Source organism: Neoarius graeffei, chromosome 7, assembly GCF_027579695.1.
Source record: "Neoarius graeffei isolate fNeoGra1 chromosome 7, fNeoGra1.pri, whole genome shotgun sequence".
In the NCBI taxonomy this organism is placed as follows: domain Eukaryota; kingdom Metazoa; phylum Chordata; class Actinopteri; order Siluriformes; family Ariidae; genus Neoarius; species Neoarius graeffei.
Genome location: NC_083575.1, coordinates 95,224,782 through 95,240,706, shown reverse-complemented (window position 1 = coordinate 95,240,706; position 15,925 = coordinate 95,224,782). Strand labels below are relative to the sequence as shown.

Sequence of the window (15,925 nt, the reverse complement as noted above, 5' to 3'; positions counted from 1 at the left end):
TGCTCCATTAAACACGCGGCGATGGCGGCCATTTTAGTTTCCTGATCGAGTCGCGCCAGAAATCTGCTAATGGTTATGAAACTGGAGCGAGCCGCGAGTGTGTGTCTCAACCAATCACATCACTGCGCTTTCATTAACGAAATAAAACACTCGGTGGTTTTCTCAGAGCCCGAGCCGAGCATCATGGGAAAGTGTGTGGACCGCTATATTTCTAACACTCAGTGTGTGTGTGTGTGTGTGTGTGTGTGTGTGTGTGTGTGTTCTTCCTTTTTATTTCTTCTTTCTTTTGTTTCTTAGTTTAATATTACTTCACTTTTTCTTTCTTTCATTTTTGTCTCTTTCTTGCTTTCATTCTCTTTGAGATTACATGACACTGACTTCTTTCTTTTTATTTTTTGTTTCTTTCTTTATATTTCTTTATTTTTGTCTCTTTTTTCCTTTTCTGTATTATATTTATTTCTTTCCCTTTCTTTATTCTTTCTTTCTTTCCTCTCGTATTTTAGTTTTCCTTCATTCTTTCTTTACTTCCTTCCTTGTTTATCTGTTTTTCTTCAGTCTTTCTCAGTTTTTCCTTTATTTTCTATTATTCCTTTCTTTTTATTTATTGTTTATTTTCATTTTTCTATTGCTGTTATTTTCCATTTCCAATGTGTTTCTCTTTTCTTTCTTCTTCCTGTTTCACAGTGTGTCTTTGCTTCTTTGAAGCTGGAGATCTTTCAATCTTCATGGATTTTTCAGCTGAGGTTTTTTGCTTTTTCGGTCTGTTGTGTGTGTGTGTGTGTGTGTGTGTGTGTGTGTGTGTGTTTCAGAACAAGAGAACACTCTGCCGGAGTGATGGTCTGAGAGTTATCCAGCGGAGGAAAGTCTGTTTGTCGTTTAAGCGTGACGTGTGGAATGTGGAAAAGCCGAGCGGCTCTCAGGGCCATTTAGTGTCGTAGCTGAAAGAGACGCGAACTTCATTCCCCCTGATTAACTGTGTTCAGAGTTACAGCGGGAGGAAAAAGAAAAGCAGAACGTAACTCAAATCAGGACTAGGGCTAGGGAGCAGGGCCAAGGCCCCTCCCTCCGGGAAGGGAACAAGGAGGAGAGACAGAGAGAGAGAGAGAGAGACGCAAAGCGTAATAAGGAAATGATTTCTGTGTTTTGGCTCAGACGCTCTGTTGGCATCGTACACTGGAGTTACAGGAGGATACACCACACACCGAGGGCAAGAACACAAACATCAGGGCAACAACTGGGGGCAGGAGGGGGTGAGAGGCTGCCAAGAACATAATCATTCATTCAGCTATACAGAGACGAAATCTCAGGAATCAGAAAGAAAGAGAGTGAGGGGGAGAAAAGGAGAGATGGGAATAAAGACAGAGATGAAACACGAAAAATGTTAAAGAAAGAAATGAGGAAGAGAAGAGAGCAAGGAGAGAAAGAGAGAAAGGAGAGAGAGACAGAGAGAGAGAGCGCAAGGAGAGAGAGCAGAGAGAGACAGACAGAGAGAGAGCAAGGAGAGAGAGAGTAAAGAGAGCGCAAGGAGAGAGAGAGACAGACAGACAGAGAGAGAGAGAGAGACAGAGAGAGAGCAAGGAGAGAGATAGACAGACAGAGAGCAAAGAGAGAGAGAGAGAGAGACAGAGAGAGCAAGGAGAGAGAGAGAGACAGACAGAGAGCAAGGGGAGAGAGAGAGAGAGAGAGAGAGAGAGCAAGGAGAGAGAGAGAGAGAGACAGACAGAGAGCAAGGGGAGAGAGACAGAGAGACAGAGAGAGAGCAAGGAGGGAGAGAGAGAGAGAGAGCAAGGAGGGAGAGTTTGCCAGGTTTTTCCCTCTTTTCAATGTGCAAAATTTAACATCCAGTTTTTTACAATCTGGTTTTGTAAAACATATGATCTGTGTGTGTGTGTGTGTGTGTGTGTGCAGCATTCAGTTACAGACTGACTACAGAAATATCCCTGTCTCATGGCTTTCCTCAGGCTGCAGTGTGGGGATGACACTCCCCCGTCTCTCACACACACACACACACACACACACACACACACACACACACACACACACGTACACTGCCCCCACATACTCAGTTTTATTTGTGTGTGTTATACTCCGCTCAGGTGAAATTCAAACAGCAAATAAACAGTGTTAAACAGCAAAAATCTTTAAAAAATTATTTTAAAAGTAAATGACAATGTTTTACACCGACTTTAACTGATGACACTAAAATACAATAAACTACACCAAACTATGTGAGGTGTGTGAGGTGTGTATAGTGTGTGAGGTGTGTATAGTGTGTGAGGTGTGTATTGTGGGTGTGATGTGTGTATAGCAGCCTTTCTCAACCAGGGTGCTGTGGCACCCTGGTGTGCCATCTGGCTTCATTAGAGGTGCCATCAAAAAATTATATATTCTAAAATTGAAATAAATAAAATAAATTAAAATTCCAAAAAGGGCGGCACGGTGGTGTAGTGGTTAGCGCTGTCGCCTCACAGCAAGAAGGTCCGGGTTCGAGCCCCGGGGCCGGTTGGACTGCAAGGTTGGACTCAGTCCGGACTAAAGGAACTCTGGTGCGGATCTTTTGGAGGTGTGAAAGCAGACCGGACCTAATCCGACAGTTTTGCTTTTTTGTACCTCGGGAGCTTCCGTTGTTTGTCGAGCATTATGGGAAACAGAGTCTTGACACGGGCGGCACGGTGGTGTAGTGGTTAGCGCTGTCGCCTCACAGCAAGAAGGTCCGGGTTCGAGCCCCGGGGCCGGCGAGGGCCTTTCTGTGTGGAGTTTGCATGTTCTCCCCGTGTCTGCGTGGGTTTCCTCCGGGTGCTCCGGTTTCCCCCACAGTCCAAAGACATGCAGGTTAGGTTAACTGGTGACTCTAAATTGAGCGTAGGTGTGAATGTGAGTGTGAATGGTTGTCTGTGTCTATGTGCAGCCCTGTGATGACCTGGCGACTTGTCCAGGGTGAACCCCGCCTTTCGCCTGTAGTCAGCTGGGATAGGATCCAGCTCGCCTGCGACCCTGTAGAACAGGATAAAGCGGCTACAGATAATGAGATGAGATGAGAAAACTCCAAAAATGATAGTTACACTAATGCAGATCGCTGCCTCATGCATCATCAAAATTTGTCCCACGGCCCCCCTTTCCCATGTCACAACATCACTCCTGGGGTCAGCGTATGGTCAGCGTGACTGCGTATATTTTATATGGTGGTGCCTTGAAAATTTGCATACTTCTGAAGGGTGCTGTGACTGAAAAAATGTTGAGAAACGCTGGTATATAGTGTGTATAGATTGTGTGTAGTGTGTGATGTGTGAGGTCTGTATAATGTGTATTGTGGGTGTGATGTGTGTATAGTTTGTGTCGTGTGTGTGAGGTGTGTGATGTGTGTATCGTGTGGGTGTATAGTGTGTGTGTGTGTGTGTGTGTGTGTGTGTGTGTGTGTGTGTGTGTGTGAGGTGTGTTCAGTGTATATATCCATCACTCACCTGTGTCTTGGGGATGATCGGTCTGTTCTCAGGTGCAGATCTTAAGTGTGTGTGTAGTGTGTGTGAAGTGTGTGTAGTGTGTATTGTCTGTAATAGTTTGTGTGTAGTGTGTGTGAGGTGTGTATAGTGTATATAGTGTGTATAGTTTGTATGTAGTGTGTGTGAGGTGTGTGTAGTGTATATAGTGTGTATAGTTTGTGTGTAGTGTGTGTGAGGTGTGTGTAGTGTATATAGTGTGTATAGTTTGTGTGTAGTGTGTGAGGTGTGTATAGTGTATATAGTGTGTATAATTTGTGTGTAGTGTGTGAGGTGTGTATAGTGTATATAGTGTGTATAGTTTGTGTGTAGTGTGTGTGAGGTGTGTGTAGTGTATACAGTGTGTATAGTATGTGTGTAGTGTGTGTGTGAGGTGTGTGTAGTGTGAATAATTTGTGTGTAGTGTGTGTGTGAGGTGTGTGTGTAGTGTGTATAGTTTATGTGTAGTGTGTGTGAGGTGTGTGTAGTGTATATAGTGTGTATAGTTTGTGTGTAGTGTGTGTGAGGTGTGTGTAGTGTATATAGTGTGTATAGTTTGTGTGTAGTGTGTGTGAGGTGTGTGTAGTGTATATAGTGTGTATAGTTTGTGTGTAGTGTGTGTGAGGTGTGTGTAGTGTATATAGTGTGTATAGTTTGTGTGTAGCGTGTGTGAGGTGTGTGTAGTGTATAGTATGTGTGTAGTGTGTGTGTGAGGTGTGTGTAGTGTGAATAATTTGTGTGTAGTGTGTGTGTGAGGTGTGTGTGTAGTGTGTATAGTTTGTGTGTAGTGTGTGTGAGGTGTGTGTAGTGTATATAGTGTGTATAGTTTGTGTGTAGTGTGTGTGAGGTGTGTGTAGTGTATATAGTGTGTATAGTTTGTGTGTAGTGTGTGAGGTGTGTATAGTGTATATAGTGTGTATAATTTGTGTGTAGTGTGTGAGGTGTGTATCGTGTATATAGTGTGTATAGTTTGTGTGTAGTGTGTGTGAGGTGTGTGTAGTGTGTATTGTCTGTAATAGTTTGTGTGTAGTGTGTGTGAGGTGTGTATAGTGTATATAGTGTGTATAGTTTGTATGTAGTGTGTGTGAGGTGTGTGTAGTGTGTGAGGTGTGTATAGTGTATATAGTGTGTATAGTTTGTGTGTAGTGTGTGTGAGGTGTGTGTAGTGTATATAGTGTGTATAGTTTGTGTGTAGTGTGTGTGAGGTGTGTGTAGTGTATATAGTGTGTATAGTTTGTGTGTAGTGTGTGTGAGGTGTGTATAGTGTATAGTGTGTATAATTTGTGTGTAGTGTGTGAGGTGTGTGCAGTGTATATAGTGTGTATAGTTTGTGTGTAATGTGTGTGAGATGTGTGTAGTGTATATAGTGTGTATAGTGTATATAGTGTGTATAGTTTGTGTGTAGTGTGTGTGAGGTGTGTGTAGTGTATATAGTGTGTATAGTTTGTGTGTAGTGTGTGTGAGGTGTGTGTAGTGTATATTGTCTGTAATAGTTTGTGTGTAGTGTGTGTGAGGTGTGTATAGTGTATATAGTGTGTATAGTTTGTATGTAGTGTGTGTGAGGTGTGTGTAGTGTGTGAGGTGTATATAGTGTGTATAGTTTGTGTGTAGTGTGTGTGAGGTGTGTGTAGTGTATATAGTGTGTATAGTTTGTGTGAGGTGTGTGTAGTGTATATAGTGTGTATAGTTTGTGTGTAGTGTGTGTGTGAGGTGTGTGTAGTGTATATAGTGTGTATAGTTTGTGTGTAGTGTGTGTGAGGTGTGTGTAGTGTATATAGTGTGTACAGTTTGTGTGTAGTGTGTGTGAGGTGTGTGTAGTGTATATAGTGTGTATACTTTGTGTGTAGTGTGTGTGAGGTGTGTGTAGTGTATATAGTGTGTATAGTTTGTGTGTAGTGTGTGTGAGGTGTGTGTAGTGTATATAGTGTGTATAGTTTGTGTGTAGTGTGTGTGAGGTGTGTGTAGTGTATATAGTGTGTATAGTTTGTGTGTAGTGTGTGTGAGGTGTGTGTAGTGTATATAGTGTGTATAGTTTGTGTGTAGTGTGTGTGAGGTGTGTGTAGTGTATATAGTGTGTATACTTTGTGTGTAGTGTGTGTGAGGTGTGTGTAGTGTATATAGTATGTATAGTTTGTGTGTAGTGTGTATTGTCTGTATAGTTTTTGTGTAGTGTGTGCACAGGTGGACAGTAACAAAGTATTTACTTGAGTTCTGTACTTAAGTAGACTTTTTGAGTATCTGTACTTTGAGTATTTTTTTTGGAAACTTATGACTTTAACTTCAATATCAGCAAATATCGTACTTTTCACTCCACTACATTTCTATCAAGGTCCTCGTTACTATGAAACAGCTTTGAAAGTGGATGTTTTTTTCTTTTCTTTTTTAAAACGTGATTGGTTTTTTCGCAGGTGACACTGAGAGCTGATCAGTAATCACAAGGGTCACGTCACGTCCATAGACTGGATAAAATCAAGTTCAGTGATTTCTCAGCAGCGTTATTTAACACGATCAGTTGATGGCCAAATGGAAGGAGGCGGTTCTTCTGGAGAACGCACACACACCTGTGGCCATACCTTGAACCCATGTTTCAGTTTTCTGAAAGGAATAAAGATTCGCTTTTCTAGTAGTGTAGCTACACAATACGATTTCGAGTTTGAAAATTTTGCTAGCATGTCAGGTGGAGTTTCACTAACTAGCTAGCTTAACGTTAAACCACCATGATGGCACAGCATGTGTTCATTTTGTGAATTCATATTTCTGTCTTTGGTAACGGCGTTAGGTTTTGTAAGTGTTGTGGCAATAATACAACAATGCGTTGACAGAAAATGTACTTTTAAGACTTAAGTATCTTTAAAAACAAATACTTGAGTACTTTAACTTAACTAAAAATTTGACTGGACAACTTTCACTTGTATCGGAGTCGCATTTGGCCAGCGGGATCTGTACTTTGACTTCAGTAATGAAGTTGGGTTCTTTGTCCACCTCTGAGTGTGTGTGAGGTGTGCGTAGTGTGAATAGTTTGTGTGTAGTGTGTGTGAGGTGTATGTAGTGTATATAGTGTGTATAGTTTGTGTGTAGTGTGTGTGAGGTGTGTGTAGTGTATATAGTGTGTATAGTTTGTGTGTAGTGTGTGTGAGGTGTGCGTAGTGTGAATAGTTTGTGTGTAGTGTGTGTGAGGTGTGCGTAGTGTGAATAGTTTGTGTGTAGTGTGTGTGAGGTGTGTGTAGTGTGAATAGTTTGTGTGTACTGTGTGTGAGGTGTGTGTAGTGTGAATAGTTTGTGTGTAGCGTGTGTGAGGTGTGTGTAGTGTATATAGTGTGTATAGTATGTGTGTAGTGTGTGTGTGAGGTGTGTGTAGTGTGAATAATTTGTGTGTAGTGTGTGTGTGAGGTGTGTGTAGTGTCTATAGTTTGTGTGTAGTGTGTGTGAGGTGTGTGTAGTGTATATAGTGTGTATAGTTTGTGTGTATTGTGTGTGAGGTGTGTGTAGTGTGAATAGTTTGTGTGTAGTGTGTGTGAGGTGTGTGTGAGGTGTGCGTAGTGTGAATAGTTTGTGTGTAGTGTGTGTGAGGTGTGTGTAGTGTGAATATTTTTTGTGTAGTGTGTGTAGTGTGAATAGTTTGTATGTAGTGTGTGTGAGGTGTGTGTAGTGTGTATAGTGTGTATAGTTTGTGTGTAGTGTGTATAGTGTATATAGTGTGTATAGTTTGTGTGTAGTGTGTGTGTGAGGTGTGCATAGTGTGAATAGTTTGTGTGTAGTGTGTGTGAGGTGTGTGTAGTGTGAATAGTTTGCATGTAGTGTGTGTGAGGTGTGCGTAGTGTGAATAGTTTGTGTGTAGTGTGTGTGAGGTGTGTGCAGTGTGAATAGTTTGTGTGTAGTGTGTGTGAGGTGTGTGTAGTGTATATAGTGTGTATAGTTTGTGTGTAGTGTGTGTGTGAGGTGTGTGTAGTATATATAGCGTGTATAGTTTGTGTGTAGTGTGTGTGTGAGGTGTGCGTAGTGTGAATCATTTGTGTGTAGTGTGTGTGACGTGTGCGTAGTGTGAATAGTTTGTGTGTAGTGTGTGTAAGGTGTGTGTAGTGTGAATAGTTTGTGTGTAGTGTGTGTAGTGTATATTGTGTGTATAGTTTGTGTGTAGTGTGTGAGCTGTGTGTAGTGTGTGAGCTGTGTGTAGTGTGTATAGTTTGTGTGTAGTGTGTGCAAGGTGTGTGTAGTGTATATAGTGTGTATAGTATGTGTGTAGTGTGTGTGAGGTGTGTGTAGTGTGAATAGTTTGTGTGTAGTGTGTGTAGTGTATATTGTGTGTATAGTTTGTGTGTAGTGTGTGAGCTGTGTGTAGTGTGTGAGCTGTGTGTAGTGTGAATAGTTTGTGTGTAGTGTGTGCAAGGTGTGTGTAGTGTATATAGTGTGTATAGTTTGTGTGTAGTGTGTGTGTGTAGTGTGAATAGTTTGTGTGTATTGTGTGTGAGGTGTGTGTAGTGTATATAGTGTGTATAGTTTGTGTGTAGTGTGTGAGGTGTGTGTAGTGTGAATAGTTTGTGTGTAGTGTGTGTGAGGTGTGTGTAGTGTGAATAGTTTGTGTGTAGTGTGTGTGAGGTGTGCGTAGTGTGTATAGTTTGTGTGTAGTGTGTGTGAGGTGTGTGTAGTGTGTATAGTTTGTGTGTAGTGTGTGTGAGGTGTGTGTAGTGTATATAGTGTGTATAGATTGTGTGTAGCGTGTGTGAGGTGTGTGTAGTGTGAATAGTTTGTGTGTAGTGTGTGTGTGAGGTGTGTGTAGTGTCTATAGTTTGTGTGTAGTGTGTGAGGTGTGTGTAGTGTATATAGTGTGAATAGTTTGTGTGTAGTGTGTGTGAGGTGTGCGTAGTGTGAATAGTTTGTGTGTAGTGTGTGTGAGGTGTGTGTAGTGTGAATAGTTTGTGTGTAGTGTGTGTGAGGTGTGTGTAGTGTATATAGTGTAAATAGTTTGTGTATAGTGTGTGTGTGTGTGTGTGTGAGGTGTGCGTAGTGTGAGTAGTTTGTGTGTAGTGTATATAGTGTGTATAGTATGTGTGTAGTGTGTGTGTGTGAGGTGTGTGTAGTGTGAATAATTTGTGTGTAGTGTGTGTGTGAGATATGTGTAGTGTCTATAGTTTGTGTGTAGTGTGTGTGAGGTGTGTGTAGTGTATAGTGTGTATAGTTTGTGTGTATTGTGTGAGGTGTGTGTAGTGTGAATACTTTGTGTGTAGTGTGTGTGAGGTGTGTGTAGTGTATATAGTGTGTATAGTTTGTGTGTAGTGTGTGTGAGGTGTGTGTAGTGTGAATATTTTTTGTGTAGTGTGTGTAGTGTGAATAGTTTGTGTGTAGTGTGTGTGAGGTGTGTGTAGTGTGAATAGTTTGTATGTAGTGTGTGTGAGGTGTGTGTAGTGTATATAGTGTGTATAGTTTGTGTGTAGTGTGTGTGAGGTGTGCGTAGTGTGAATAGTTTGTGTGTAGTGTGTGTGAGGTGTATGTAGTGTATATAGTGTGTATAGTTTGTGTGTAGTGTGTGTGAGGTGTGTGTAGTGTATATAGTGTGTATAGTTTGTGTGTAGTGTGTGTGAGGTGTGCGTAGTGTGAATAGTTTGTGTGTAGTGTGTGTGAGGTGTGCGTAGTGTGAATAGTTTGTGTGTAGTGTGTGTGAGGTGTGTGTAGTGTGAATAGTTTGTGTGTACTGTGTGTGAGGTGTGTGTAGTGTGAATAGTTTGTGTGTAGCGTGTGTGAGGTGTGTGTAGTGTATATAGTGTGTATAGTATGTGTGTAGTGTGTGTGTGAGGTGTGTGTAGTGTGAATAATTTGTGTGTAGTGTGTGTGTGAGGTGTGTGTAGTGTCTATAGTTTGTGTGTAGTGTGTGTGAGGTGTGTGTAGTGTATATAGTGTGTATAGTTTGTGTGTATTGTGTGTGAGGTGTGTGTAGTGTGAATAGTTTGTGTGTAGTGTGTGTGAGGTGTGTGTGAGGTGTGCGTAGTGTGAATAGTTTGTGTGTAGTGTGTGTGAGGTGTGTGTAGTGTGAATATTTTTTGTGTAGTGTGTGTAGTGTGAATAGTTTGTATGTAGTGTGTGTGAGGTGTGTGTAGTGTGTATAGTGTGTATAGTTTGTGTGTAGTGTGTATAGTGTATATAGTGTGTATAGTTTGTGTGTAGTGTGTGTGTGAGGTGTGCATAGTGTGAATAGTTTGTGTGTAGTGTGTGTGAGGTGTGTGTAGTGTGAATAGTTTGCATGTAGTGTGTGTGAGGTGTGCGTAGTGTGAATAGTTTGTGTGTAGTGTGTGTGAGGTGTGTGCAGTGTGAATAGTTTGTGTGTATTGTGTGTGAGGTGTGTGTAGTGTATATAGTGTGTATAGTTTGTGTGTAGTGTGTGTGTGAGGTGTGTGTAGTATATATAGTGTGTATAGTTTGTGTGTAGTGTGTGTGTGAGGTGTGCGTAGTGTGAATCATTTGTGTGTAGTGTGTGTGACGTGTGCGTAGTGTGAATAGTTTGTGTGTAGTGTGTGTAAGGTGTGTGTAGTGTGAATAGTTTGTGTGTAGTGTGTGTAGTGTATATTGTGTGTATAGTTTGTGTGTAGTGTGTGAGCTGTGTGTAGTGTGTGAGCTGTGTGTAGTGTGTATAGTTTGTGTGTAGTGTGTGCAAGGTGTGTGTAGTGTATATAGTGTGTATAGTATGTGTGTAGTGTGTGTGAGGTGTGTGTAGTGTGAATAGTTTGTGTGTAGTGTGTGTAGTGTATATTGTGTGTATAGTTTGTGTGTAGTGTGTGAGCTGTGTGTAGTGTGTGAGCTGTGTGTAGTGTGAATAGTTTGTGTGTAGTGTGTGCAAGGTGTGTGTAGTGTATATAGTGTGTATAGTTTGTGTGTAGTGTGTGTGTGTAGTGTGAATAGTTTGTGTGTATTGTGTGTGAGGTGTGTGTAGTGTATATAGTGTGTATAGTTTGTGTGTAGTGTGTGAGGTGTGTGTAGTGTGAATAGTTTGTGTGTAGTGTGTGTGAGGTGTGTGTAGTGTGAATAGTTTGTGTGTAGTGTGTGTGAGGTGTGCGTAGTGTGTATAGTTTGTGTGTAGTGTGTGTGAGGTGTGTGTAGTGTGTATAGTTTGTGTGTAGTGTGTGTGAGGTGTGTGTAGTGTATATAGTGTGTATAGATTGTGTGTAGCGTGTGTGAGGTGTGTGTAGTGTGAATAGTTTGTGTGTAGTGTGTGTGTGAGGTGTGTGTAGTGTCTATAGTTTGTGTGTAGTGTGTGAGGTGTGTGTAGTGTATATAGTGTGAATAGTTTGTGTGTAGTGTGTGTGAGGTGTGCGTAGTGTGAATAGTTTGTGTGTAGTGTGTGTGAGGTGTGTGTAGTGTGAATAGTTTGTGTGTAGTGTGTGTGAGGTGTGTGTAGTGTATATAGTGTAAATAGTTTGTGTATAGTGTGTGTGTGTGTGTGTGTGAGGTGTGCGTAGTGTGAGTAGTTTGTGTGTAGTGTATATAGTGTGTATAGTATGTGTGTAGTGTGTGTGTGTGAGGTGTGTGTAGTGTGAATAATTTGTGTGTAGTGTGTGTGTGAGATATGTGTAGTGTCTATAGTTTGTGTGTAGTGTGTGTGAGGTGTGTGTAGTGTATAGTGTGTATAGTTTGTGTGTATTGTGTGAGGTGTGTGTAGTGTGAATACTTTGTGTGTAGTGTGTGTGAGGTGTGTGTAGTGTATATAGTGTGTATAGTTTGTGTGTAGTGTGTGTGAGGTGTGTGTAGTGTGAATATTTTTTGTGTAGTGTGTGTAGTGTGAATAGTTTGTGTGTAGTGTGTGTGAGGTGTGTGTAGTGTGAATAGTTTGTATGTAGTGTGTGTGAGGTGTGTGTAGTGTATATAGTGTGTATAGTTTGTGTGTAGTGTGTGTGAGGTGTGTGTAGTGTGAATATTTTTTGTGTAGTGTGTGTAGTGTGAATAGTTTGTGTGTAGTGTGTGTGAGGTGTGTGTAGTGTGAATAGTTTGTATGTAGTGTGTGTGAGGTGTGTGTAGTGTATATAGTGTGTATAGTTTGTGTGTAGTGTGTGTGAGGTGTGTGTAGTGTGAATATTTTTTGTGTAGTGTGTGTAGTGTGAATAGTTTGTGTGTAGTGTGTGTGAGGTGTGTGTAGTGTGAATAGTTTGTATGTAGTGTGTGTGAGGTGTGTGTAGTGTATATAGTGTGTATAGTTTGTGTGTAGTGTGTGTGAGGTGTGTGTAGTGTGAATATTTTTTGTGTAGTGTGTGTAGTGTGAATAGTTTGTGTGTAGTGTGAGGTGTGTGTAGTGTGAATAGTTTGTGTGTAGTGTGTGTGAGGTGTGTGTAGTGTGAATAGTTTGTGTGTAGTGTGTGTGAGGTGTGCGTAGTGTGTATTGTTTGTGTGTAGTGTGTGTGAGGTGTGTGTAGTGTGTATAGTTTGTGTGTAGTGTGTGAGGTGTGTGTAGTGTGAATATTTTTTGTGTAGTGTGTGTAGTGTGAATAGTTTGTGTGTAGTGTGAGGTGTGTGTAGTGTGAATAGTTTGTGTGTAGTGTGTGTGAGGTGTGTGTAGTGTGAATATTTTTTGTGTAGTGTGTGTAGTGTGTATAGTTTGTGTGTAGTGTGTGAGGTGTGTGTAGTGTGAATATTTTTTGTGTAGTGTATATAGTGTGAATAGTTTGTGTGTAGTGTGAGGTGTGTGTAGTGTGAATAGTTTGTGTGTAGTGTGTGTGAGGTGTGTGTAGTGTGAATAGTTTGTGTGTAGTGTGAGGTGTGTGTAGTGTGAATAGTTTGTGTGTAGTGTGTGTGAGGTGTGTGTAGTGTGAATAGTTTGTGTGTAGTGTGTGTGAGGTGTGCGTAGTGTGTATAGTTTGTGTGTAGTGTGTGTGAGGTGTGTGTAGTGTGTATAGTTTGTGTGTAGTGTGTGTGAGGTGTGTGTAGTGTATATAGTGTGTATAGATTGTGTGTAGCGTGTGTGATGTGTGTGTGTAGTGTGAATAGTTTGTGTGTAGTGTATATAGTGTTTATAGTTTGTGTGTAGTGTGTGTGAGCTGTGTGTAGTGTGAATAGTTTGTGTGTAGTGTGTGTGTGAGGTGTGTGTAGTGTCTATAGTTTGTGTGTAGTGTGTGAGGTGTGTGTAGTGTATATAGTGTGAATAGTTTGTGTGTAGTGTGTGTGAGGTGTGCGTAGTGTGAATAGTTTGTGTGTAGTGTGTGTGAGGTGTGTGTAGTGTGTATAGTTTGTGTGTAGTGTGTGTGAGGTGTGCGTAGTGTGAATAGTTTGTGTGTAGTGTGTGTGAGGTGTGCGTAGTGTGTATTGTTTGTGTGTAGTGTGTGTGAGGTGTGTGTAGTGTGTATAGTTTGTGTGTAGTGTGTGTGAGGTGTGTGTAGTGTATATAGTGTGTATAGTATGTGTGTAGTGTGTGTGTGAGGTGTGTGTAGTGTGAATAATTTGTGTGTAGTGTGTGTGTGAGGTGTGTGTAGTGTCTATAGTTTGTGTGTAGTGTGTGTGAGGTGTGTGTAGTGTATATAGTGTGTATAGTTTGTGTGTAGTGTGTGTGAGGTGTGTGTGTAGTGTATATAGTGTGTATAGTTTGTGTGTAGTGTGTGTGAGGTGTGTGTAGTGTATATAGTGTGTATAGTTTGTGTGTAGTGTGTGTGAGGTGTGTGTAGTGTGAATACTTTGTGTGTAGTGTGTGTGAGGTGTGTGTAGTGTATATAGTGTGTATAGTTTGTGTGTAGTGTGTGTGAGGTGTGTGTAGTGTGAATATTTTTTGTGTAGTGTGTGTAGTGTGAATAGTTTGTGTGTAGTGTGTGTGAGGTGTGTGTAGTGTGTATAGTTTGTGTGTAGTGTGTGTGTGTGTGTGTGTGTGTGTGTGTGTGTGTTCAGTGTATATATCTACCCACCTGTGTCTCGGGGATGATCGGTCCATTCTCGGGTGCAGATCTGAAGAAGGTAGAAAGGGGCGTGGTCACGATGAGTGGGCTGGGCCTGACAAATCCGCTCAGGTCACAGCTGGGAATGTCGTTCTGCTCCTTCTTGAGCACCAGCGTGTCCATCACGTAAAACACGTTCCATGGCAACCACACGGTGCGCTGCTGAGGCAGGAACGGAGCGCGCTCAAAACTCAGGGTCAGAGACGCACCGCCATTGGCCAGAATATCAAACCTGACACGCAAAGGGAGAAGCTGATTGGCTGAGGGACAAAACATACACCACAGTGTACAAGCAGGAGGAGCTCAGGAGCCGAGTGTGCGGTATTTCTGCTGAAAATATTTTTTTCCTGATGAGGGATTCGTTTTTCTCTGAATAAATTTATTTTAATTAAAGGTTGGGTTTTTCTCATTTTTTTCAGTGTGAGACGAAGCGACTTCACCAAAAGGTGGATTTGTTCTAACCATTTTTACAAATCTTTACAAGGGCTGGGCTAATAATTCTGGAGGGCGCTGTGTATATGAGTACAATAATCAATTAAAATAAGAAAGGAAAGAGAAAGACAGGATGCAATAAGGGAAGGAAAGAAAAAAAGTAAAGAGAAAAAATAAAATGCATATAAAAATAAGTGAAGAAATTATGAAATAAGAAGCTGAAAGGAAGAAAGAAAGAAAGAAAGAAAGAAAGAAAGAAAGAAAGAAAGAAAGAAAGAAAGAAAGAAAGAAACTGAAAAATGACAAAAGATAAAGAACCAAATAAATAAATAGAGAGAAAACAAATAAAAGAAAATAAAGAAAGGGTTACTGAGAGAAAACCGAAAGCAAAACAGGAAACAAAGAGAATAAAGAGAAAAGAAGAGAAAAAGACAGGCATACCCTGCTTAAATAAATAAATACATAAATAAAAGCATAAAAGATAAATAAGTAAAAATACAGAAAGCAAGCAAGAAAATGAACCAAAGTTTCCACACAAGCACAATCATCAATATTTAATTATTTAATTACAATTAATAAATTATTAAAAAGCAAAAAAAAAAAAAACCTGCACGCTTATAATTACACACACACACACACACACACACACACACACACACACACGGCGGCACAGTGGTGTAGTGGTTAGCGCTGTCGCCTCACAGCAAGAAGGTCCTGGGTTCAAGCCCCGTGGCCGGCGAGGGCCTTTCTGTGTGGAGTTTGCATGTTCTCCCCGTGTCCGCGTGGGTTTCCTCCGGGTGCTCCGGTTTCCCCCACAGTCCAAAGACATGCAGGTTAGGTTAACTGGTGACTCTAAATTGAGCGTAGGTGTGAATGTGAGTGTGAATGGTTGTCTGTGTCTATGTGTCAGCCCTGTGATGACCTGGCGACTTGTCCAGGGTGTACCCCGCCTTTCACCCGTAGTCAGCTGGGATAGGCTCCAGCTCGCCTGCGACCCTGTAGAAGGATAAAGCGGCTACAGATAATGAGATGAGATGACACACACACACACACATTATCAGGCTGTGATGGTGGGATGAAAGATAAACGACGAATGTGAGTGTTTTCAGCTCTTTCACTTCCTGTGATGATTTTAGCGAAAGTATCCGGACTCGTCTCTCCTGCTCTTCCTCATCGCTGATCTCCTGTAACTAAAAATATGCTCCAGGTTTAAATCATCAGTCCCAGGGTTTGCGTCTGGACTTTTTTTTTTTTCAATGCTTAATGAAAATTTGAGGAAAACATTTGTCAGCGTGCGAGCTGCAGCCGGAGGAGACAGACCGGACGAGGCCTAATTTCCATATCAGACAGCGAGAGGATGAACCGCGGTGAGAACGTGGCTAAAGAACCCCTAAAGGTCGGATTCAATGCATTAAAATAATTAAATATTTGAATAATAAATTGTTGAATATGTTTTTAACACCGGAGAAATTTCTAAAAATGGTCTCGGAACATCTCTACACCTTTCACCTCATTAACCATGCAAAGAGCTATGAATATTCATAAATATGCTAATTAGGAATAGAACCTGCATGCCCCAGGTAATTAAAGTTAACTAAAATTAAAACTAGAAACAAATGTTCATAAATCAATGCATGAAAAAAAAAACTATAAAAAGATCTTTGATACAAAAAAAAATTGGTAAATAAAAATTTTAAAACATTATTAAATGTACACTCACTGGCCACTTTATTAGGAACACCCTGTACAGCTGTTTGATGCGGTTCTCGAATCAGCCGATCCCCTGACGCATAAACTCACGCAGATACAAATCAAGAGCTTCAGCTAATTAATACTCACAATGTTCAAACATCAGAACGGGAAACATTGTGATCTCACAGTGAAGTGTGACTTTCTTTCTTTCTTTCGCTGTGGTATGGGTGTTGGTTTGAGCCAGATGGAGCGTGAAGGTTTGAGTATTTCAGAAACTGCTGATCTCCTCCTGGGGTTTTCACACACAGCAGTCTCTAGAGTTCACGCAGAATGGCGCGAAAAACAAAAAACATCGAGCGAGTGAGTGAGCGACAGTTCTGTGGGTGGAAAAAACAAACGCCTTGTTGATAAGAGAGGGTCAGA

The 15,925-nt window shown here is 41.2% G+C and overlaps 1 protein-coding gene across 1 annotated transcript in view; it reads right to left on the bottom strand.

Moving 5' to 3' along the window:
• Positions 1 to 15,925, bottom strand: part of tenm3 (teneurin transmembrane protein 3) — an 813,838-nt gene that overhangs the window by 118,858 nt on the left and 679,055 nt on the right. Inside the window, exon 17 of the mRNA XM_060925037.1 lies at positions 13,349 to 13,610. Coding sequence (XP_060781020.1) covers positions 13,349 to 13,610 — 262 coding nt within the window. The remainder of the gene's footprint in view (positions 1 to 13,348; positions 13,611 to 15,925) is intronic.